Genomic DNA, 25,754 nt, shown 5'->3' with positions numbered 1-25,754 from the left:
TCCCCTCCCCTTGAAAAAAAAACTAATCAGGCTGCATATTCAATCCAACATAATTGGGCATTACGATTTTTTTCTGAGGAAAATAAGGCCCTTCTTTGGTTTACCACGAAATTGGGTAAGGATTGTCTCCACAGTGTGGATGCAATAAGGACCCAGTCATGCATGACCGAACAGTCACTAAACACGATAGACCAGCTTTTCCAGCCATATGCTCAGCACAGCCTCCTGTCACTTATCACTGTTTTGATAATAGATTAGCCTTCTCGCATAATGATGCTATGACTCATGAACAAAATCCGGTTCCCGTAATATATATTTTGCTTTAATTTGGTGAATTGCAGATTTAAAAACAATTAAATCACGTCAAAGTTGCAAATTTAAATTTAAAAATTATAATGGAATCTTAGAAAGAGATCACCTTGGTCAAGAATACTGTCCATGATTTGAAACCAGTTGCTATTTTTTATAACAATACAAAATTGAATCACTTTCAAATGAGACATTGAACATTTGCCAACATTAGTTATGGAATTATTACTTTTAAATATACACATATATTTTGAGTTATTTGCAGTTCGATAATTAATAATTCAGTTTAGCAGGGCATAGACAAATCTGGCGGCAGCCATTTTCTGTGGTGGTGCAATGCTCGCGCGAGTCACGCTCAGGTAGTACACATGCACTACGGGCTCCTTCGACCTATGGGAATGCCAAAATGCACGTGCACCTTGTCTTTAAGAGCGCGTGCAGAATGCGCGTGAGCGTGACACCAACGCAGTGAAGGCTTCTGATTCTTGTCGCCGGATTACACTTTAAAGGCTTCTATACCCCCAGTCAGTATCGATAATGGTCTGAGAAGTTGTCTGTTCTCATAGTGGATGTACATGTATCAGGTGTACAAAAAAACCAACGCATAACGTGCAAAATGAAAGCCTTCTTGTCAGAGCGTTGCAAACCCCCAAAATGGAAAATGTATTGGGTGTTTGATTTTTTTGTTTTTTTCCTCTCTAAACAAAGAAAACATGCAAAGTGAAAATTCATTTATGTGAAAACAATTGAATTATTAGTGGAAGAGCACGCGATCATCTGTAAAAGTCAATTATAACGTTTATCATTGTTTTCCAAATACAAAATGAGTCAAATAACCATATAAAAGCATATATGCATATACTGCCCATGCTTATTTACAGGTGCGATGCCTGTAAATTGTAACTGAAAAATTTGACAAGAAACCCCATAAATTATTACACCTTGTTTCATTATATACACGTACAGTAACAATGACAGTAATTTCCATTACTACCGTGTACTAAGGTCACATTTGTGCAATCTCGCAATCTCAATAGCTTCATTACTATTCAAGGTGCAGCCAAGCAAGGTGATGCTTGCAGATTGGCAATGTTGTCTTAATAATCCATTAGGGCTGTGTCATCCCAAAACTGCCCATGCTTATTTACTCCCTGTACCGACCGAAACTGCCCCAGCACTCCATGGTTTCATGGATTCTTGAGGGAATAGAGACAGTGTAATACAATTAAAGGGAGAATACAACATTTGCAAGCATCGAAAAATAAAACTACCAAGTTTTTACGAAATATCTTACAGGATGTTGGTAAATGACAGTCTTAAGCATCCTGTAAAATTATGGCACCTGGTGTGAAGTTATTTTCAAGAAAATTGTATTTTTGTATACGTTTCTAATGGTGGTCAGCCGACCACCGTTGGAAAAACCTCTTTTTCAACTACTGCTCCAAATGTACCTTTTTTTCAGTCCAAATTTTGTTTGCTATTTGTTACGTGTTTATTAACGGGTGCAGAGCAGCTAGACTGGTTCCCTTTACCTTACAATTTTCTGGCATCTATACATTGATCCATTTTATCTTTAGTGGAGTCAGGGAGCCAGACTACTTGAACCTTTTTGTTTTTCTTGGTTTTTCCAGCATTTTCGAACACAAAATTTCAAGGATATCAGTGCAACAATATTTGATCTATTATACATGTACTAACCCCTCAAATAGTTCATTTCTGAAAATTAAAGCAAAAGCCAATGATGTACATTCCCTTGAAGTACAGGTGCTTATGGGTTAATAAACAAACGTTAATTTTCTTCAGTGCTGGTTCATACATGTACTTCACAGGAATGAGAAACAAGTTTGACTTCACAAAAAAAATCACTGCGGAATTTACCAGATTTGAAATTTGTTCGCTCTTTTTAATTCACAGCACGAATACTTACCATAATGTCATAAAATCCTGTTTGCTTTTGCACTGATTATAAATGGGCCTCTGTCATTGTCAAAACTACTAATTTAAACAACTGGCTATTGTTCTTAATCTTTAAAAAAAGATCTTTGTTATTGTAAAACTGCTGATGTTGATGTTTTTCTGATTATTTTGTCCACACAGGAAAGAGATCTCAAACAGTACATGGATGACTGTGGCAGCATCATGAGCATGAACAATGTTAAGGTAATCATAGACTTTTGTGATAAACCTGAAATAGTCAGAATTAAAAAAAAAAAATGTCCTAAAACATGATGACATATGTTATCCTGAATTTGGAATTGACTTACCTTTTTTTCTGATTTATTTTCAGTGACAGTATTGCATCGTGAAAAATACTCCTGAAGTTGTGTTTTCCAGTTTTAATTAATTGTTGTCTGAATCTGATTTGAAATGGTACACAGTATTAAAGGTTACACATATTGGCATTAATCTGCATGCCCGCAAGCCAAACCATCGATAACAGAAGGGATGATATTACAGTGAGGAATGGCAGAAATATGAATATAAGAAAGTGAGGAATGGCAGAAATATGAAAATAAGAATGTATCATGTAGCCGGAACGTCGAGTTTATACCTCTGGTTCTTTTCAGAACCATTCTCTTAGTTGAAAAAATTATGCGCACATGGTGTTTCCGCAAACCTTTCATTATTTAGTATCTCCACCATGCAAAGCCTCAAATCTTACTTAAGAATGTATCATGTACACGGGTTACATGGAACCGTTCTATACTTAATTATCTATCACATTTTGAGTGACATAAGCCCATGCTTGCACACTGAATGCACACATTACTTTCGCAATTTAACTGCCCTGCCACTCAATTTAACGTAACAATGAACACACAGTCATTGTGACGTCATGAAAATTAGGTATATGATGCTGTTGTTTTGCTGGTTACTATGCATGTCTGGCCTGTTAGAAGCTCAGGGTGCAATGTGCACATGAATGCTCTTTTGGGCTAATCGACCAGCTTAGAATTATCCCCCTATCACTGCACCGCCTTTAAACCACGGCAGCGGAAAAGGCATCATAGTAGGCACAGGTGCATATATGTCTACTATTGCTGCAGCACATACATGTATGTGTGCACAGTGTATGTTACTGAATGATTGGATCATAATCATATGAGCATGGCAGCCTGGGGCAGTGCAGCATATGTGTACATACATGTACACACATTGGCCATGTTCTCACCATAGAGAGCCTATATCCCAACCCTTAGGCTTTAATGCAGAGAGAAAAAAAATCCTCAGAAAATCACTAAATCTATATTTGTCCATCCAGTTTGTCTCGCCGTCCGTGTGAATAAGACAACCCCAATATTTTGGGAGCCGTGTTTTGAATACCTGCACGGTACCCAGAAAATTTGCTGACCCAACTTGTACATGTGCAGTATGTTTATAATTCGGGTTACCAGTGTAGTAGAGATAAGGTGGTAATCTTTCATTATGGTAGGTATTTGCATGGGTAAAATTTAGAATAGGGAAAATACATCGGGCGAAAACCGATTATTGAAACAGCTACCGGTATAACTTGAAAAACAAAAAACAACTGCCGATTGGCTGTACACAAAAATGAATCCTGTCCTAAGCTCCTCCACACAATTGCCACTCCCATGTTTTTCTATGCGAGTTCATTTCACAGTTCATACCGCGTACACAGGTATGTTATGCGTGAGTCTCAAGCACATTCCCAAATAACTTGTGACGTCAGCACCTGTCAGGACACAGGCTGAGTTCTATTGATGATGCCTTCAATGGCATTCACAATGACATTCTCATTGACTTCCCAAATAACTTGTGACGTCACTACCTGTCAGAACACAGGCTGACTTTATTGATGATGCCTTCAATGACATTCACAATGACATTCTCATTGACATTTCCATGAGCTAGCGTTAGAAGGTAGCAGTAACATACTCTATCAGTGGATACTAGTTAAAGGGAGTATACAACATTTGCAAACATCAAAAACAAAACTACCAAAACTATCACAAAATACCTTACTGGACTGTTAGTGAATGAAAGTCTAAAGCATCCTGTGCCTACCATTTGCCTGTTTTTGTCTGTTGACTGAATTTGACTTGTCAGAGTGCTTGCTTGAAATATGATGTGACTGTTGGTGACTAGCCTGTGTAAAAGGCTAGTAGGGGAAGAAGATTGATCGTTTGACTGTCTGTGACTGTTCAGATAGCAGGAGGGTTAAGGAAGAAAAATTGATATCTTTTCACATTGAATTGAATGCCACTTTGCTGGGAATGATGGAAACACTACCAAGATTGTTCAAATTGGGGTCGAATAGTTTTCCCCATATTTTGGTCACCCTCACTTTTTTCGTAACAGTTGATTCTCACCACTGTATAAGATGCGTAACTTCTTGCATTATACCATCGAATAATTCACAGTTCTCAATTTTCCATTAGGTTATTAATACTTTCAAAACACCAGAAGTAAAAAAACAACCCCCATTTTTTTAATGTCAATCCGACCCCACCAACTCCCTCGTGTAATGCATCACCACCTTAGAACTTTCCAATTTCCTTACATTTATGCCTTTCTGGGTTTTGCCCTTCAGTGGCAGAATTTCACGGTATTAGATTAAGGTCTCCCTAACCCATGTTTCCTCTGTTCAACAAGTTACGTATCGATGACTTTTTGACTGTTTTTGGTTGTTATTCTTGTTACTTTCCCGGCAGTTATTTTTATTTCAACTCCTCCGAGGCCTCCAATACTGTCACAAGCGTCAGGTGCTACATCGAGATCTCAAACCACAAAATCTACTCATCAACGACAACGGCGAACTTAAACTAGCAGATTTTGGTAAGAACTCCCGCCCATCCTCCACCCCCCCCCCACCCCCACCCTCCCCCACCCCTCCCCCACCCCTCCCAACACCCCTCCCAACACCCCTCCCCACCCCAATCCACCCCCTCCCACCCCCTCCACCCCAACCCCTCCCCTCACCAGTGTTGCAAGTACTTCCATACTCATTTGTGCCAGGTATAAACCAACATTAGACGTCAAAAACTACAACTCTTTCTCTGCTAACTGTTGCATCATCATCGATGTGGCATAATCAGTTTACTTCTTTTTTTTTATAGCAGTCTGATTAATTGATAAGATTTCTTTTCTGTACACAAAAAACAAATTTCTCACTCAAAACCCCAAAACCTTATTTGTTCATCATCTTACCTTTTATTCTAACTTATGTCATCATGTGCTGAATCCTGTTCCAACGTGATGTTTGCATGTACATTTTTGTTCCTGAAAACGTCCTTAAACAATCTAGAAAACTCATTATAAAATAATACAAAATGATTGATATATTTTAGCACCAACAACAGTGCATGGCTAATTTTAATTGAAGAAATAACATTTTTTTAAATATCAAACAAATTAATTTAATTGACGGAAGGTAAATAAGCGTTTAATTAAACCAAGAAATAATACTGCTCGCCAAAATAGCGATTCCTTTGTTGAGTTTAAAAATCCCTGATGTACATGTAATGATCACCGTGGCCTTTTCAAACTCCTGTTCATGAACCGGTGAGCGGAAGCGAATGCAAGCCTGTGTTTTTCTCTCCAAATCACCCTAATCCTGCAACAGCCCAACAAATCGACGCTCCCTTGTTATTTACGATACTACCGGAATCGTGCTGTCGTCAGATACCGTGCACCAGCCAAGACCAGCTGTCTGCCCATGCAGGGCAGTTAAAGAGAAAAGGTCACCAGTATTTATCACATGCTGTCAAATTAGGCAGACAGCTCCGGCGCAAATAATTCCTAAGAATCCAGATAGACTATTGGTGGTGTTATGTCAGTCGCACTATTTTTTTTTTCTTTCTTTTTTTCTTTGGGGAATGGGTTTGTTTTCTACTTCGTCCCTCAAAAATTTGGTTCTTAGATTCTCATTAAAGGGAATATACATTATTTGCTTTTGCTGTAATTTTCAGAAATGGATGGAATTGGGGGGTTGGAAATATAAAGCAAATATAGTTACACTGACTTTTTGGAGGTTTTGGGTTCGAAAATGCTATAAAAACCAAGAAAAACGATCATTTTCCTGTAGTCTGGTTCCCTGACTCCATATAAGAAGAAACAGAGCAGTTTACATACATTGGGGAATTGTAAGGTCAGGGAACCAGTCTAGCTGGCTCGTACCCGTTCATAGGTTTGTAATCGATTGCAAACAAGTGCAATGGTCAATTGGGGCCAGTATTTGAAAAAAAGCCAGTTGTTTCCAACGCTGATCGGCCGATCAGCGTTGGAAATTGATACAAAAATACCACTTTTCGTGAAAATGACAGTATACCAGGTGCCATAATTTTACAGGATGCTTTAGACTGTCATTTACCAACATCCTATTAAGGTATTTCGCAAAAACTTGGTAGTTTTATTTTTCGATGTTTGCAAATGTTGTATATTCCCTTTAATATTGAAAAGTCACATTTGAATTTGAAGCTTAGAGCTAGTCTTACTTAACTTATTTGAACTTGTTTTTTTTTTTTATTATGTAGTGAAGTATAGCTCTTCAACCATACATAGTGAAAACAAAATCTTTTAAAAATATCGCAAGAATAGTGTTATTATGCCGTCCATGGACAAACATGTTTGGCACATGAAATTTTTTAGCTACCATGTCTCAGAGACAAAATATGCATTTGCAATCATTTTTTTCGTCACTTATGTTTAAAGATCAATATTTTAACACCATTAAATTGAATCTTTGAAATATGCTCAACAAGTAGGTGAAAATTGCTGTCAAAAGTGGGTTTCCTTCTTTTTGCACCACCCTGTAGTTCCGGGGGGAAAAAAACAGACACCTTGCAAAAGAAAAATAGCCTTTCTTCGAACGTGGTTTGTATTCCAGCGATCATCGAAAGTCTTTCAGCAGAGTAATCAAAAGAAACACCTGTCCACATGTGCCCCTTGCCAGGAGGGAAGATGGAGGGTTTCTTTACAATCTTCATGAAATCATGGCCTGACTACCCCATCGACGTTGTCTCAATTCCTGCTTGTTTTTCTGGAGGCATTTTTTTTTTACAAACCACCAGGCTTCATCTTAAGCTTCAGTGATTGTTTAGGCCCATGTCTAAAGCAGGAGTATAATGTTAGGGGCAACAAATTTCTTTAGTAAAATGACCTTGCAAGCCTGTTTTAAAGTTCCTTATTAGAAAGAACTAAAACCTGACAAATTGAAACTAGATGTGCCTCGGTGCAGCTTATTTGTTTATATTTTATATTGAATTTCACTATGTTATTCTGTGAATTATTTATGATACATCCTTCTGGTTAAAATATATTGAAATCACTTCCCTTTTGCCTTTTCAGTTTTCATGCCGTGACATTTTGGCACTGCATCTAAACTGCTCGTAAAAATGTCATGCATGCATTTTTAATATTTTACGTTGCATCACCATGACAGCAAAATAAGACCAGTATTTCAGCCTGAACAGCTGCGCCGTTTAGTGCCAGGCATTGCCATGATATATTCAAGTAGTAATATCATATCAACAATACATTTTTATATTCTGTAGGAATGGATTATATTTATCCCTATAGTCAGTCATGTACCCTTTTATTGAATGATTTGACCTTTGGTGACGTTTCATGACCTTTGACCTCTGCAGGGTTGGCCCGAGCAAAGTCCGTCCCCAGTAAGACGTTTTCCAATGAGGTGGTCACCCTCTGGTATCGGCCCCCTGATGTATTGCTAGGAAGCACTGAGTATTCAACCTCCATTGATATGTGGTAAGTAACTGAGGGCCACGCCCCTGCTACAACCATACCACGCCTTTGCCACACCCCTGTAACAACCCCGTAAAGCTTTAGCCACACCTCTGCCTCACCCCTTCTACGCCCTTGCCTCACCCTTGTCACGCCCTTACTACACACCTGCCACACCCTTGCTACACAACTGTCATGCTCCTGTCACACCCCTGCCATGCCCCTGTCACACCCCTGCCATGCCCCTACCACACCCTGCTCGCCCTGCCACACCCCTGCTACACAGCTGTCACACCCTTGCTACACAACTGTCATGCTCCTGTCACACCCCTGCCATGCCCCTGTCACACCCCTGCCATGCCCCTGCCACACCCCTGCCATGCCCCTGCCACACCCTGCCACACCCCTTCCTCACCCTTGCCTCCTTTACCCTCACCTCCTTCACCCTCACTCCTCCCCCATTCTTCCCCTTCTGTTGAAATTTTTGATGGTATCAACCAAGACATTTAACAGGCAAAACTTGCATTGTTAGCATTTCTTTCTGTCTGCGTGTAAGTTCATGTTAAATTATCTAGCCAGCCTCAGTAATAGTGCATCTAACGCTGCTCTCAATTTGCAGACGCAAAACTGGACCCAATGAATCATTGACAAGGGATGTAGTTTGAGTCCATCAAAAGTCCATCACAAGTAATACACAACTCTATTAACAAGTCCAGTCACAAGAAACAGTGGATGACAAATAACAAGGGAATGCCTTTGTAAAAGCTCATTTGAATAGCTTGTAATTTGAATAGGAATGGAGGACTTGTGATGGACTTGTGATGGACTTGTAGGGGCTGGCAGGGACTTGTGATGGACTGGACTACATCCTTGGTAGTTCCTGGAATGTTTTGAAATGCCACATGGTCCCCTAGAGTCAGAAATTACATTTGGGAAACTTCAAATCCCTTACATTGTATCCTGGGTTGTAAATAAGAAGTCTTTCTTCCTTCTCCCAGGGGTGTTGGGTGCATCTACTACGAGATGGTCGCCGGTAGGCCCCTCTTCCCAGGCTCCACGGTGGAGGACGAGCTCCACCTGATCTGGAAGGTCCTAGGCACGCCCACGGACGAGACGTGGCCGGGCATCAGCTCCAACGAGGAGTTCCTCTCTTACAACTTCCACAGGTACCGGCGGGAACCGCTGGTCAACCACGCCCCGCGGCTGGACGCTGACGGCCAGAGCTTGTTAAGTAAACTCTTACAGGTGGGTAGTCTGAGTGTCTTTGTCGCAAGAGTTTGCAGTAGTGGAAGATGCATAATGTAAGCTATTGGAGAAAAAAAAACACTGCTCCATAAAAGTTAGGTTGGTCAGAATTACATGACTACGGCTAGCAGTCACACACATGTCAATGGGAGGTGACTTCAGCCTCTTCTAGCATGTTTGTTTATGGTGTAAATCGAGGATTTTGTATTGTTCCTCTTCTCTTTTCCTTTGTTTGTACTTTGACTTTTTCGCAACAGCTCTCATTGGTTTTGTACACGTTTTCTAATGGAGGTCGTCCTCGAATTTGGTTCCTGTCCTCGATTCACTGATGATGTTGCACCTATGTCCTCGATTTACACCATAAACAATTGCTGTAGGCACATGTTTAATTGTAAGCCCTAGCCAAGTCCTTCTTATGCGGCCGTATTGTGAATCTAGCCGGTGCAATATTTTCACCATTACTGGGGCGTCCATGAGTGTACCATCACCCACTGTCTGGATTGGTTATCCAAGAGATTCTTCCCCCCCCCCTCCTCCCCCCCTCCCCCCTCAGCCCCCCCCCCCCCCCCCCCAAGAAAAAAAGACACAAATAAAAGCAACATGATACACAAGATCAAAACCATACCAAAAAATGATAAAAGTAAATATAAAGAATAAAATATGGAAATACGTATGCATATGCCACAAAATGTCCGCTGCGTCCAATGAAAACAACCAGGTTTTTTTCGTCTTTTCTCACAGGAATGGTAAGACATTAGGTTAGTTTTCTTTCAACCAGATCTTTGAAGTAGGATAAGTAAACAATCCAAGACATATTTTTATGGGATTTCAGGCTGTAATGTTCCTTTAAAGGTTTGCACGGTGATATCAATTTTGTGTTTTTGGAATCGCTCAATCTCCTGACGACGACGACGGAGAGCATAATGTCCGAAACGTTGTGTTTCCACTGGTTCTTTTCAGAACCACATGATGCAACTCAAACTTATTTGTATGAAATTAATTTTAACATTTCAAATGTGTCACCAGTACCAAGGCAAGAACAGAATATCAGCCCACGATGCAATGCGTCATCCTTTCTTCAACTGCTTCGGACCTCTTATCGCAGACCTCGGTGATGGTAAGTTGATGTTCAGATTTGGGTGTTTTTCAAACCTCGGCCTCTCCCCAGCATCATCTCCAGGATTTTTTTTCAGCCTGTGAGTTTGGGAGCTCCCTCTCAATATTGGTCAATGTTGTGCTTGTACGTATTGTTCATATTGAACATTAGATCTTTTATATGAGGCGAAAGTTCAGACCATTTCCATTTGGGTTGAACATTGAAAGCTTGTAAACATTTCTGAAGCCAGAGGTGAAGCCGCACTGGAGATGAAGTCGAAGTTTGGAAAACCCCCAAACCGAATATATAACAGAGTGGCAGGTCATGGTATTTTTTTTTTCATATTAAGAAACCTGATAGTTGTTTGATAGGATTTAGAGCATTTGCAATTTTGCCCCCCCCCCCCAAACTTATTAACCAGTTCGCGCCGGGGTTATTTTAACATGACCGGACCCAGGCGTGGGATTGTTTTCATGAACCTCGATGCCAGACGGGTTCAGGCCGTCATCTGCGGGTAGCACACCCTGATATTTCCGGCCTCGCTCGCTGCGAGTGGGTCGCTGACAGATATTTCTGGCCTCGCTTATTGCGTGTTTATCTGTCATCCGTTCCGAGTATCGCAAAACCTTTGCATGTATACACGTCATCCGAACCTGCCTGCTTGCCCTGAGCTTAACCACACAAAAGAAGTGTGCAGTGATTTGAAGTGTTATTCGTACTCCACAAATGATTGACTCGGAGAAATTTAAAGTGCAGGGGCTAAGTCTATTCCTCCATGCTTTATGGGCAAAAGTGGTTTTACAAACCTTGAACGGTTGTGAAGTGCAGAAGACTAGAAGTGTTAATTGACGAGAGGTTTAAAATAATGATACCAATACCGTGTGATGTTCAGAGTATTTAATACAGCCCTTGAACATTAACAATTATATAACTGACCCATGGTGATAACTTAACCCATGGTGATTGGGATTTACTATTCAACAATTAGGATCACCCTTGTTCCATGGCGCAGTATTTGTTTGCAAATGCATGCTGGTGTGCGCGTTGCGCGTAGCATTCCCAAGGGGTGGTTTGGAAGAGAGAAATACATTTCCCACCAATTTTGTATTGAAATAGAAGTTCATTTCAACTGCAAATCAAATGACAGATCTATAGTGTCAGTTACATAAAACAAATATTGAGCGGCTTTAAATTGTGAAATGGGAGGAATATTATCGCTCGGTAAAATCTGGACTTTTCCATTTCACTGGGCTAGATTTTACCTTGCGATAATATTCCTCCCATTCCACTCTGAGCCACTCAATATTTGTATACCATAATATGAAATCATATTTAAGAAATGAAGAACCGTAATGTCTCTGTTGCAACAGATAATACTTTATGGAACTCCTAAGCGCATTTCTGGGTAGGGAACAATCTGAAGAGTACCAGTTGCAACATATAAAGCATGATGTTTTTAGTTGGTAACCTGTTGTAGCTGAGCAAATCTTTTCCACGTTAAGCATTATTCCATAGCAGATTTAAAAAGTGCTTGCAAAATCAGAAAAAGCTGATAATTTTGAAAAAAGGCAAAAAAAATCAGTGGACTTCATGACAACACCTTCAACATTTTGGAGATTCTTTTTCCATGGTCTGTTTTACATAATTTCTTTAGGTAATACAATTTTGATTTGATTTCACAATCTTTTCACATTTTTTCTTTCCCTGTTTTTAGAGCATTCAATATTTGAACTCACAGAATGTAAATTGGACAAAGACCCGGGTATCCGAAGCTCGGCAGTATCAGGACAAGGTAAGTAGGTTTCCCACGGTAGTCTACTGGTACATGTATCCCTAATTTGTACCCAATTTATACCCAGCCATTACCCAGCCTGTGCACAGCTGGTACCCAGTTGTCCCCAATTTACACCCAGCCAGCACCAGCTTGTGCACAGCTGGTACCCAGTTGTCCCCAATTTGCAACCAGTCAGCACCAGCTTGTGCACAGCTGGTACCCAGTTATCCCCAATTTACACCCAGCCAGCACCTATCCTGTTCACAGCTGGTACCTAGTTGTACCCAGCCAAGTCCCAGATGCCACCCCACTGATTTCCAAAGATAATCCCAAAACAAGAACCCTCGACTTTTCCTCTCCCTTTTCAACTCCAACAAGAGTTTTGAAGCAATCAAATTTGCCGTTTGTTTGTACTGTTTTTGAGAAAACACATGTTACTCGAAAATGAGTTAGCATGGGTGCTTGTTGTGACTCTAGTGTGCTTGTATTGCTGTATGCAAAGCTTGTTTTCTGTTTCTGTTTTCAAAGCCATTCTGCAGTATTGATCCCCCACCCAAAAAAAAACCACCCCAAAACAAACCTTAGACAAACACAACAGACCAGAGATGAGGTTGACAGTCAGCAGATTTATACCTGCCGATGTAAAATATTTTTTGGGTAGAAAATAGTAAACCATGCTATAAAGTGCTGCGGTGGTTTCCTGTTTTGGTCTTACTCCGCCCAAGAAATTTCAATTTTTGTTGGAATGATGCTGCTTTGATATGCACACATGGTTGTTAGCCAGCATGAAAGTTGATGTATTAAAGCCTGATGCTGTAGTGGACTCGGTGCACAAGTACGCCCTTAACGGTTAAAATGGGAGAGTTTGGAGGGAGACAACTCCAAAGATTAAATGCATTAACTCTTACACGTATTGCTGAGGCCTGACGCTCAGAATCAAATTAACTGTGCGTACTACGCACATTACGCGCATGAACCAGCACCCTCACGTGATGTGCCCCTCCACTGCAGCCCTTAAAGGTGGCCAACAAAAGCGCCACCTCTTGTTTGTGGGCAGAGTCCATAAGCAGTATTTAAGATATCCGGGGTGACATTTGTCAGGATTTTTCCTGATTTCAGGATTTTTTGTCAGGATTTTTCCTGATTTCAGGAATTTTTGTCAGGTTTTTCCTGATTTCAGGATTTTTAAAGAATGACTTTTGAAAACTGAAATTCCTGACGATCTATTGTAAAGGTGTTTTTGCCTATGAACGTTTACATAGAACAAAAGAAATGGGTGTTGTAAGGAGTGCCTTCTAGGCAAATACAAACACATACCGTAGACGCTACATTGCTCCGGGGCCCTCAGCAACTCTCAAACCCTGGGCTGATTATTTCGTGGATGTTTCATTTTCCACCAATCGTTCCCCTGAGATACATGTACGACACTCATAATGTTAAAGGTGGAGATTTGAATGCATCTCAATTTTTGGATAAGGGTAAAGAAATGGTTAACGCCATTTTTAAGGTGTTATGCAGAAGTGCATTTCTAGGATCGTAATTTTCTTGTTACTTCATGTATTTCATTTTCCCAAATTGAAATGTTCCCATCCATTCCTTTGGGGATAAAATACGGTATGTGTAATTTTTTAAGTTGTACAAAGAAATTGATTGGTGTGAGGTGTGAACCTGCGACCTCCGGATTACCGTTCCGGTGCTCTGCCAACTGAGCTATCCAGCCCTATGTTGGCGGCTCCCCATTTTGTCAATGTCTTTGTTCTAGGGGCGCTAGTCAGAAGCCATAAACCCCTATATGTCATGTAGCCAGGGATCACGCTCAAAGTCACGATGCTAGCAACATCAGCAATGCTGCAAACCCGGGAAATAGCAAACAGGGATCACTCAGAGAGGGTGAAGCTTTTTCATTACAAACTTTCAAATAAACCACAAAAATTTCATTTCCCGTTTTGGTTTATTTGAAGAAAAAAAAAGAACATTTAATTATTCGCTTCGTTTTTTTAGCAGATTGTCTTTTCACTTTTCTATGTTTGGTAACATATGATCCATCATACCTTAATTAAATATCTTTTTATTGTTTTTTTTAGCCTCTTAATTACTGGTAGCTTAGTATTCCTTATTATGTTATTATTATTCCTTAAAATAGTCAGTTCTGTTCCTTGCTCAGATGAAAAAAAATGTTTGTGTTCCCCTGATTTTGGTGTTTCAATAACAAACTGTTACGTCTTATACTTGGCATGGAAAAATGCATATAGTTGTGCACATCACAATCAGTCTTCAGCCTTAATTGCTCCAGATTGTTTGTCTGGTAATAATTATTGTGTTGACTCTTGAAACCATCCTGCTTCTGCATGATGCTGAAAAAATTCCAATCTATAGATTCCTTAATTACTAAGCACCGTCTATATCAGAACTTTCAATAATCTTTATATCGGAAAATCCTGTACCGAGAATATTCAATATATCAATTATCCCATGTAAAAGTTAAAGCCCTTAAAAGATGACACTTGGATTTAAAAACAACAAAATAATATTAAGTCCCGATTTTCCACGGCTTTCTCTGGAGCATTTTGCTCAAGCTTTTTAAAACACATCTCAGCACTGAGAGTTTGTCCAGAACGGGTGGTTTCTTTTCAGGTTTTACCTTAGGGGAGACCTTTCCAGCGAACTTTGAGCACAAAGCGACGCCGCTTGACATTTCGCGATGTTTTTATTTTGAGTCACAAGCACAAGTTGCCGCCAAGTTTCATTTCATTATACAGCAAACACAAAGTAAAACCACACACAGGAGATTTATTTTGAAGATAATCTGACACATTTTTGATATTTTTGATATCATTCCTAAATGTCAAACATTTCGATATTTTGATATGATTAAGAAATAGATTTTGATATCGACGATATCGATATCAAAATAACATCGAATAATCGAGTAATATTGATATATCGACGGTGCTTAAAAGTTAAAGTCTGCACTAATTAATGCAAGGATAGTCCTTATTCAAAGTTTGAAACTTGTTTAAATTGCAATTTACATGTACCACGAACCAATTTTCTTGGCCTGCAGTGTCTATTGAAATGCTCAAAACTTGCATAATCCTAAAACCATAGCAGTTCAATTAAACATTTTTTTTATTTGAACAGTCAAATGTTAATTTGAAGGCTGTACCTGCTTCTGTGGCTTATGTCATTGTCACCCCGCTGTGTGACCTGCCACAACCGTGGACAAAAATGTCAATATAGATGAAGAAGTTTCCCAAGCAATTTGGTTTTTTTCCCCTGCAATTTGATATTATCTCCACTCTTGTCTCGCCTCTCCAAAAATTTGTCTTTCTGACACTCGCAAATCCAATTTCATTTCCAATCACCAGCAGAGATGTAAAATAAACACTTGCGAAAACGCGGAGATTAGCCTAGAGGAAGAGAGACCGCAGTGGGACGCGCAATGTGATTAGGACCCAATCCTTTATACCTCGAACCTCCTGATTATTCCTTGATTATCTGAAAGGTGTAGTCTGCCGAGAATTTTACAAGTTTGAATAATAACTGAAGCGCTTGACAAGGAAAATAAGATTTGGCCTCTTGCCGTTAGCTAAGCACCGCATGAGAACATTTTGTTGTGCAGATGAAAATGTGGATGTTCTTGCTTTAGGGATCAAAGATGAGATTGCTCTTCTGGAAATTTGCAGGGGACTTACGGGGCCCTGTGTTGTAGGTCTTGACCCCCAGATTGCTGATAAATTGTCAGACTTTATCTTTTTTTTAAGCATGAATTTGGAAATATTTGCTAGATTGACAAAAATCCTCAAGATGTTAAATTCTCAATAGCTACCCATATGTTTGTTTAACCATGGCCGCACCCCGCTTATGTTATGAAATGAAATGCTGCCTGTTAATAATGTTAAAGGTCATATGCAACATGTACATTTGCTGTAGTTTTTATAAACGGATGGATTTGGGGGTTAGTATGTTTATAGCAAATATTGTTACACTGATCTGTTTAAAGTTTGGTGTTCATAGATGCTGGGGAAAAAAACAAGAAAAAAATGGTTTTGCTGTAGTCTGGTTCCCTGTCTGGTTCCTTTCAGAAGAAACGGAGCAATTTATAGACGTCGGGGAATTGTCAGGTCAGGGAACCAGACTAACTGGCTTGCACCCATTCACGGATGTTTAACCGATTGCAGACTTTTTGGAAGTGATCCAAAAATTCAACTTTTCTTGAAAATGACAGCACACCAGGTGCCATGATTTCACAGGATGCTTGAGACTATTATTCACTTACAGTCAAGGAAGGTGTTTCATAATAATTTGGTAGTTTTGTTTTTTGATGTTTGGAAATGTTGTATATTACCTTTAACTCAGCTCCATTTCTGGTAGTTAAATATTTACGCTTACGAAACTACTGACCGGAAAACTTAACAATTTCAATTGTCCCACATGCAAATTTGTCAACCATCTCCCACAATGCACTGGGAAAAATGAACTCTCCGTGGAAAACTCTTGGTGGCGCACTGCATTGTGAATCGCCCGAATTCTATGGCCATTGTTCTATCTGTGCACGATTTGAGATAGGGGGGCGGGTCCCTCCCCCAGTGTCCCTATACCCTATCCACACTCTAGACTATTGTTACCTAACACATCCCCCTTGATTTCTCAAAGAGATCCTGAGATTTCAGGAACCAATGACCAACCCAAGGGGGGGGGGGGTCCCTCTGTTGCATATGCTGCTTGAAATGCAAGTCAATCACATGTCGAATCACAAGTGAGGTCAGCTGATGGTTTCAAAGAGCCTGTGACCCTGCTGTGACAAAGGAATGGTATTTTTTTTTCACAGTTCACTTGAAGAGTTTGTGACTGAAAGACTTGTGATTGATTTGGGATAACTTTAATTGTGATGACTTGTTGCAACATTAACAGTCACCCCAGCATGTAATGCATTGGCCTGAATGCATTTGCACAGAGTTCCATGGTGTAACCATAAAGTGGTGTACATGTAACCCTAAGATACCCTAAGATACCCTAAAGGCTTATGAATAAGCTTTGAATGAAATGCATGTCACCTGCTAGATTTGAGGTTTATCAATTGACATATATGCTGTAAGGCCCCTTGCAAATTTCAGAAGAAATTTTGATATTTCCCCTGCACCCCGCTCTGATCCCTGCATGCCGACTGTGAATGTTTTTTTTTTTTGAAAAGCATTGTGTCTGTTTAACGTTACATTTTTCTCATTGTTAACTTATTTTTTGCCGTTTCTCTCTTTCTCTCCTTCATTTCTCATCATTTCCCTTCCCTTCCTCCATTCCTCGTAAATGTCCTTGCCTACTTATGCCCAAATCCTCAATTTGACTTTTTGTCCTCTAATCTTCCACCCCTAACATTCCCCTATTTCACTAATTCTCCTTCCATGTCTGCCGAACCCAATTTTACTGCCCCTCGCCTTGGTCTGTCTGTCTAATTGTGTTTGTGTGGGTGTGTGTAACCGTGTTTGTCACTCCGTCCCTCATGTCCGTGTTTCTTCTTTCATGTATGTGTCCTAATCTGTTTGTTTTCACCCTGTCTGTTGGTCCACATGTTGTTGTGTCCGTCTGTCTGTTGTCCTCCATCTTTGTCATTTCTTGTCCATCATCCTGTCCATTTTTTCCCCCTAATCCACACCCCTCCCCACACCCCTCCCCATACCCCTCCCCCATCCATACGCCCCTCCACTTCTTCCTCCCTCCATGGTTTATTCCGCACAGATAATTGCAAGGATCCAACCACAAAGCATGCCTATCCAAACTGTGGCAGGTATATATTCTAAGAAAAAAGTTAAATGCTTTCTTTCGGGAATTTTTTTTCTAGCCTAGCACCCCTTTCTGCTTCGAAAGTTTACTTCCCAATTAAATAAAAAATAAAAAATTAAACTGTAATAAGGTGGTGGGATTTCAACTTCAGCAGAAGTTGTTGGTTTTTTTTTTGGGGGGGGGGGAGGGGGATGTGGGGGGGTTTTGAAGTTAATGATGGTGGGATACTGATAGGGATTGGGGGATAATGATAGGGATGGGGGGGGGGGGTGGGGCAGAGTTCGCTAGCACCCATTGCCTCTTCCAAGGTAACTGTGACTGCAAATCTCTATCATGAAATAGTAAAGGAAATACAGAGAATGATGGGTCCATTTGATGCACAAAAGTGTCCCTGTCGCTAGTTCAGCAGAATCAGTAGAATGATAGCTGAAAAAAATATCCGTTATCAGTGTCCTTGGATATGGCGTTGGCTGCAAGCAAAGTTTGGGGGTTGGGCTGGGATCAGGGAAGGAGACATTGGGAGGGGGGGGGGGATGTCCAGACCCCATCTCCTATCTCAGGCCTTCCTCAGAATAATAATAATAACGGAGTCTTATATAGCGCACGTATCTACCAACAGTTAGGTACTCAAGGCGCTGGAAATGTAGTTCAGGTTTGAAAATGGAGACATTCCCAAGTCCTTACTCGTTGTTTGTGCATAATTACTTGTATAGCTTTCTTTTGCAGTATTGCTGTCTTAGCTAGATTGTCAGCGCAGACAAGCGCTGAAAAAAAGTAGAGTGCAGTACTGCTGCAGTAGTGTTGTCAGTCCAGGCTAGAGTTGCCACCAGTCCTGTTGTTTTCATTTTGCAGTATATCCGCAACTGTTCCTCATTAGACTAGGCAATTTCTTTTGCTATCTTTGTACACCCCCTGAGTTGAAATTTGTCTACCTTTTTTTTCTGATTTGTGAAAATCAAAACTCATATTTGTGTTTCCATGCGTTTACGTCATCAAAAGAAATAAGTGTTCCTACTTCCTAGCACATTCCAAATTTATACTTTTACGTCGACCTGGTAAAAAAAAAAATGAAACATAAAATACAAAAAGTAGTCCTCGATGATACCGGTACCGGTAGATCATTTGCCCTGCATTTTCACTCTCATTAACATTGTTTTCCTTTGCAGTCGAAATCAGGAAGATCCATGACCCATGACTTAAAATTATAATAATCCTTCTAATCAACTCAATTCAGTTTTAAAATTAATTTTACACAAGTTTCTGCCAGTACTGATCATTTCATGTTTACATTGGTGCGGGATGCATGTAATGAACAGCCTAGTGTTTTGAACAGATAACCACGATGCAAAAAAAAATTTAAAAAATTGAAATCTCACTTTCCATTTTTTGCACATTGACATAATATATTTTTTTCCTTTCTCTGTAACAATATATCCAGTTATCTCAATTATATATATTTTTAGAATTGGAAAACATTGTTTCATCCCCTTTCATTGTGCTTTTTGTTTATTAATACAATTGCAACGAATAGCAGTAAATAATGTGTGTACCTGTTCCAGTGCATGTATACATGTATTAAACAAGTAAGGCATTGCAGTGTTGAATTTCCACATTTTGATTTTTACTAAAAAAAACGTAGCAAGGCACAATGTCATAGAACTAGCTGAAAATAGAAGAAAACAAATTCCGCCCCCAAACTTTTCCTAAAATTCACATGCTCAGCAAAACGTAGTGGCAATAAGCCTCTGCACTGATGACGTCACACTTACACATGTGTTTACACGTGTGCTTTGTTACTGAAGCCTGGTGGGGACGACGGTTTCATAGCCCCGTAGAAAAGCGCACAAGTAAACAAAGTGTGACGTCACCAGTACAGAGGCTTTAATTAGAAGCTTACAACCGTAGATCCATGTATTTCAATAGCTGTTTCTATTCTCCTATAAGCAACATAGGCTGTCAATGATACTGATAGCATATACGTACTGAGCTGCTAAGCTCAATAAGTATATTAATAGCAAAAATCTACAAATGTTCACAAATCACAAGTGTGTTATGATGTCTGAATAAATGATAAAAAGTGCAGTGCAGATCTTAATATACATGTATTTGTATCAGTAGAAAAAAATGTGTAATACTTCAATTTACTTAAACATAGCTAGACTGCATCAACATGGCACCATTGTAGATTGTTCTTTTTTGCCCAAAATCTTCGCTATGCAAGACTTTCCTGTGCTTCTTTTATGCATTTACCGGTAGCAGCTCAATAAAATTTGCTTAGAAAAAAATATTAACAAAAATTAGAGTACTAATGACAAAAAAAGCAAGAACGGACGAAAACCTTTATCCAAATATTTACAAACTTGTTCCATATTTCCTTTGCTTTCTCTAGGTCCCATTCGTGGCAGACGGCAAAGCATGGTGTACTGAGCACGTGACGATGACCCCTGACCACGATGACATCATCATCATTGATTGGACATGCAAGGACGCTCGTTTCCTACAATGCCCCGCCCCTTTTTCTTAACACCTGCTGTCTGTGTATAAGCAGGTGTCGGCACTTTGAGCCCCGTTTTTATTACCACCCTCCCTGTAGAGGTAGTACGGTAGACAGTTTTTGTAAGTCTCACCACGCACCTGGCTTAAGAAGGTGATAGAGGGCGCCCTTCAAATACAATACGGCAGCTGTAGGGGGCAGTCTTCAGTAGAACTGATTGGCCAGTTAAAAGCGCAACTTGGTTGACTTCCATAAGAATGCTGAACTCCGAGTGGCGTGTTAAGAAATTCAAGCAGTTGTCTTGTTTCGTGGGATGGTCGACATGCAAACAATTCAGTTAAATATGACCGTGGTCTTTTAAGTTAATTTGGAGAATTCTGCTCAAGCACCTCTGATCATACACCCAGTAACTTGGGTGCTAGAAATCCTTTTTCCTTTTTGAATTTTGGTCTGGATTGGTCATCATCGCAGTGCTCACTGCTTGAAACAAGATCGTGAAAAACAACTATGCATATCGGGGTAAATCAATGACTCTTTCGTGAAAGGAGACGCACTATGACCGCATTAGGGCCTGTAGCCACAATGCATCTTCAACCATTTCACAAAACAGTAGTTTTTTGCTATCTCTGCATGCGGCGGATTCATTTTGTTTCAAGCAGTGTGCCTTGTGATGGTGACAACTTGTCAAATTTCATCGATTTGCAACACACAGAATGATTGTGAGTACCATTGAAGCCCCAGTAGTTGGTCAATAGGCAACTTAAGAGGTATTCTTCACATCTTTGTTACCGTTTTAACAGGATATGAGGCACAGTATGAAATATATATTCACCTGGGGCACTAGTATGACAAAACCAAAATTTCAAAAAAAGGTTCTTGTTCTCCAGTTACTGGGTCTACCCTTTTCAAGGCAGAAGGCCAGTTATTATTGTTGCCTATAAAGTGAGCTTTTCAATTCGAGATCTACCAAGCAACAGAATATTTGTTGGACAGGTGTGGTTCTCATTATATGGCACTTTTAAGTCAAAGTATTCTCTGCGTTCCTGCCCACTAGAGGGCGCCACACGCACCATGCAACAAGGTTAAAGATGACATTTCACCAGTTACCATTTACAGACATTTAACGATGGATATCAGGCATATGTAGGATAAAAATTACTTGTTATTTCTGCTAATTACATGCTCATCGCTGGAGATACATAATCCCGCAGCCTGGAGATACATAATCCCGCAGCGATGGCATTGCTGTACAAGAAAACATTTGATCAGAAAGATGTCGCGATAAATGTTTATCTTCACCAACAAATAAGGTACAGATGTACCGACAACTACATAGACCCACTCACAAATCCTTACACATGAATCCTGCGAGGCTTAGAACTCAGAGGAAGAAGTCAACCTGTTCCTTACTGAGCTCGATGATTTCTCCTTTTCTGAACACTTACGTAAGGCCCACAGCTAATTGTTCATAAAAATAGCGGTGCAACTGTACACCTTACTTAGGTATTAAGCAGTGCCTGACAAGCACAGACAACTGTCTCTGATGTTTGTAGAGAAATTGTGAGGCGACTATTTTTTTCATATGCTTTTGATGTCAAACTACAGATATCTTCTCCTCAGTAGTTTATTATTTTATTAGTTTATACATTTGTTTTACATTCCTCTGTTTTCTTTTGTTCTTAAATTGCCCAGATTTTTAGTGATGTGTTACATGTGGTCCCTCCATAAATGAATGTTTTTAAGTAGACAATTTTTTGTTAGTGTAAACTGATGATGAAACTGTTATTTTATAATGCTCAGTAATATTCAGTTGATTTGAACTCGGTGTGTATTTTGGTCGTGAGTGAAGAGAAACTGCTCTCTCGTGTTGTTTCCTGATACTGTGACATCCATGGAGTAAAGGAGATTTTTTTAGGAATTTAGTAGGCAAGTGCAACGATTGTGGCTGTATAGGGACAGTTATACATTTGAACCTTGTCTTTTTTTGGTTGTTTTGTTTGTAACTTAATACCCCTGAAACCGAAACCTCACTTGCACAGCCCACCCCCTAAATACCCCACCCCAGTTGAATGTCAGTGTTTTACCCTTTCCAACAAGTTTTGTTGTATAATTTCTGAATTATTTCATCCTCTAAAGCTGATGTAAAGGTGATGCTGACAATCGCACTGTTCTGTGCCACAAGTTCACTGAATTCTTTGAAAAAACAACACTATTTCATATATGCAATATAATCAGTAGACGAATTCCAACGATTTAGTGAATCATAAACACTGCCCACTATTTTCAGTGATCCTGACTCCCCCCCCCCCCTTTGGCTCATTGTAGCCTCGCCCACAAAGTAGTTGATATGAATAAACACACTGAAAACTTTCTACCTGCGTATATCACAAAATAATCAATTTCCATCAATACTGTAATTAGTATGTATTAATTGACTCCGTCGCTGTTTCAATTTGAAAGAGTTTTTAAAGTTTGAGACTAGCAAGCCCTATATATATATTTTTTTGAACCAATGGAAAGATTACTGTTAAATCCCCTTTAACTATTCTTGAAATTTGCCTGGGTTTGCCCTAGAACTATATGATATCTCCGCAATTTAAGATATAGTTAATTACTATAGGTAGAATCTCTAGTTTAGTTAGATTTATTATTGTGCATTGTAAGCCAACACTTACAATAAATTATTTAATCCAAATCACTACAACTCATTTTCAACAAGCACATATATTCTGTAGCTACTATTTGCAGGGATTCTTTTGTCCAAAGAAAATTGTCAAAATTAACCAAATCACACATAACTCTAGGTTTTCTTTTATCCCCCCCCCCCCCACAGAAAAAAACAGAAACATGTATCTTTTAGCTTTTGAATTAGTTTGAAAATTAGGTATAACTTTTCTCCAAAAGTTAGGTTCCTTTTGTATCAGTATTTTGTAAAGTTAGTTCCATTGTGTCATACCTCAAACTTATCTGAGCTCCCTCTCCCCCTCATGAAAACAAAATTTGAAATTCAGTCGCCTTGTTTGTCTTTTTTTTTTTTTTTTTTTTTTTAATATTAAGCGACATATGACATTTCCCAAATTTTTTTTGCGTAATTGCCCAACATTTTTGTAAAAGTCCAGTTGAAAATTCACAGTCTTTTCCCCTACAATGGCAAAGATTGCCTTTTGTCTACTTAACAGAAGTGCTTTTTTATCAAATACCCCATTTTTTTCCATAAATTCCCATAAAATGTTCTTATATTTTCCATAAATATCCCCTCCCCCAATTTTTCTTTTAGGTCCTTAATGGAAAGTCAGTGAATAAAATACTTTTAGTTGACTTGACTTCTATACATGTATCTAAGCTGACTTTGACAATTTAGGGACTTACTCGACAACAAATATACAGGAACCTTGCATCACAGTCACCATCATCATGTTATCATACCTACCATACAGATAAGCATATTTATGTGTACCACTGAAGAAAACCCCCCAGATTAAGAGCATGCATCTACTTTTACTGTATACTAACCGTTGATGCCTTCCAACCACATAAATGTTATTATAATGTACATAAACTTAATTATTGTAACGATACATATTTAAATGTAAAGTAAATAAAAACAAAAGAGTAAGTGCTGGAGTTGTCAGTTAAATGTACGTTGGGGAGAGTTTTTGACACCTGTAGGGTAACGATGTAATGTTAATTAACTTAAATTCTGAAGTCTGTTGAGAACACGGTTGTGTTAAAATGGTAGGCGAGCAAGTTTGGGTGAGTTGTAACTCCTGATGACTTGTGCATAAAGAAAATACATGCATGCATCTTTAAACGTATGTGAACTGCATTTTGCAGGAAGCGGTTTTCAAGGAAAGGCCTGTAGCATTTCGCAATTTGAGGTTTAATTTAAACATGGTTATTTATTTTATATGAAGGCTGGGGGTGGGAGGGGTGTCAGGCATACCCCTTTTTTGAGAACTGTATAGATCAATTCGATAACGTTATCGCTGTACATCATCATGGAGACCCTCTTTAATGTTGAAAGCTTTGTGACGGCTATTTTCAGACCTACCAAGTGTCGTGCCTCCAGGGTGTGTTGCGTACACGCCTCCGGGGTGTGTCAAACGCCTCCAGGGTGTGTCAAACGCCTCAGAGTCAATTCACACGCTCACATGCCAGCAATCGTAATCTCATGCCTCATGCTTAATTGTTCTAAAAATGCATTTTGGGAGTTAGTTTTGGGGGGTGTTTAAGCATTTTGGCAATTTCGGTTCTGCGCAAAGATCGTTAGCAGCGCGCAGCGTGGTTCTGCATGGACGACAGTGGTGTTCCAATCAAACATGTTTCTGGTTATGGTTGCAAAAACAACCCTCAACGCCATTGACCAAAAGAGACACCCTCATCCCCAGGGCCTTGAGCCCAGGATACATTATGATGGCTTTTGCCGCACACACTGTCACACTCCCAACTTTTGTGTGATCTTGGCATATCTCTGTATTTTCCAGATAACCTGTCACGGGGCAATTGCTTTGTACAATAGCTAGCACAATGCTTTCGCCATTGAAGGGGGCCTCTTCAGTGTACAGTGATGGCGCGCTCGGAATGGTCTATAATTTTGTTCATGGTAAAATGAATCATTCGCTTGCTTAGATTGTGCTGTATGCAATCACCGTTTCTAAACAAACATTTGGAATTTCTCATTGCTGTCTTTATAAGACAGCGTAGCACGAACGACGGTTTTTGAATGACGTCACATCTGAGGGGCAAGTCTTTGAGTATAGGCGCATTGTACATTCATTGTCACTGAATTGAAATGATAAAAGCTGACCACAGGAGGGCGCACTATGCATGAGGTCTGTTGTTTTTGCTGGCAGCGGTCTAATACCACAAGTAGTTGGCCAACGCCAAAGGCAAGAACCGATAGACGCATGCCGACCTCAATTGTAATACTGTGTCATATTTTATGCAAGGAATCTAATTGATAGTAGTAATGTATCAGCATGTACGATATTCACTCCGGTTGTATGTGCACAAGTTTGTGGGGGGTCATTAATGTATTATGGTGATCAGCATCTCATTCATATGCAAATTTTCAGGTTTGAACAGTCCAGAGATGTCAGAAGTTGTATTGGTTGATTGTCCATATATCGTCTGTGCCGACATCCATGTGTGAACACTGGAATAAATATAAAGGGAAATTTAGATTAAAAAAAAATAATGAAATTTGTCATGCTGCATAATTCTGAGAACAAACCCAAAATCTTTTGCAGTAACATGTGACCAAACATTAGAGAAAGTGTCATTGGTTTATAGCGCCCTCTTTTGGTGTGAATGTGACAGTTTGGATCAGGCCATTAAGCAAAGCTTTGTGT

At 39.6% G+C, this 25,754-nt stretch overlaps 1 protein-coding gene across 2 annotated transcripts in view; it reads left to right on the top strand.

Moving 5' to 3' along the window:
• Positions 1 to 24,019, top strand: part of LOC119726646 (cyclin-dependent kinase 17-like) — a 75,015-nt gene extending 50,996 nt beyond the window's left edge. The window contains exons 7-14 of one of the 2 annotated variants that reach the window (XM_038198407.1): positions 2,407 to 2,469; positions 4,983 to 5,106; positions 7,917 to 8,037; positions 9,012 to 9,258; positions 10,285 to 10,375; positions 12,069 to 12,146; positions 17,865 to 17,913; positions 20,299 to 24,019. In XM_038198407.1, coding sequence (XP_038054335.1) covers positions 2,407 to 2,469; positions 4,983 to 5,106; positions 7,917 to 8,037; positions 9,012 to 9,258; positions 10,285 to 10,375; positions 12,069 to 12,146; positions 17,865 to 17,913; positions 20,299 to 20,344 — 819 coding nt within the window. In that variant the 3' untranslated portion in view covers positions 20,345 to 24,019. The remainder of the gene's footprint in view (positions 1 to 2,406; positions 2,470 to 4,982; positions 5,107 to 7,916; positions 8,038 to 9,011; positions 9,259 to 10,284; positions 10,376 to 12,068; positions 12,147 to 17,864; positions 17,914 to 20,298) is intronic. The other variant, XM_038198408.1, reaches the window with a different exon arrangement.
• The last annotated feature ends 1,735 nt before the right edge of the window (positions 24,020 to 25,754 follow it).

Source organism: Patiria miniata, unplaced genomic scaffold, assembly GCF_015706575.1.
Source record: "Patiria miniata isolate m_02_andy unplaced genomic scaffold, ASM1570657v1 HiC_scaffold_2, whole genome shotgun sequence".
Classification (NCBI taxonomy): Eukaryota; Metazoa; Echinodermata; class Asteroidea; order Valvatida; family Asterinidae; genus Patiria; species Patiria miniata.
Note: the sequence above shows the minus strand (reverse complement) of the source record. Positions and strands in the feature narration are given on the sequence as shown.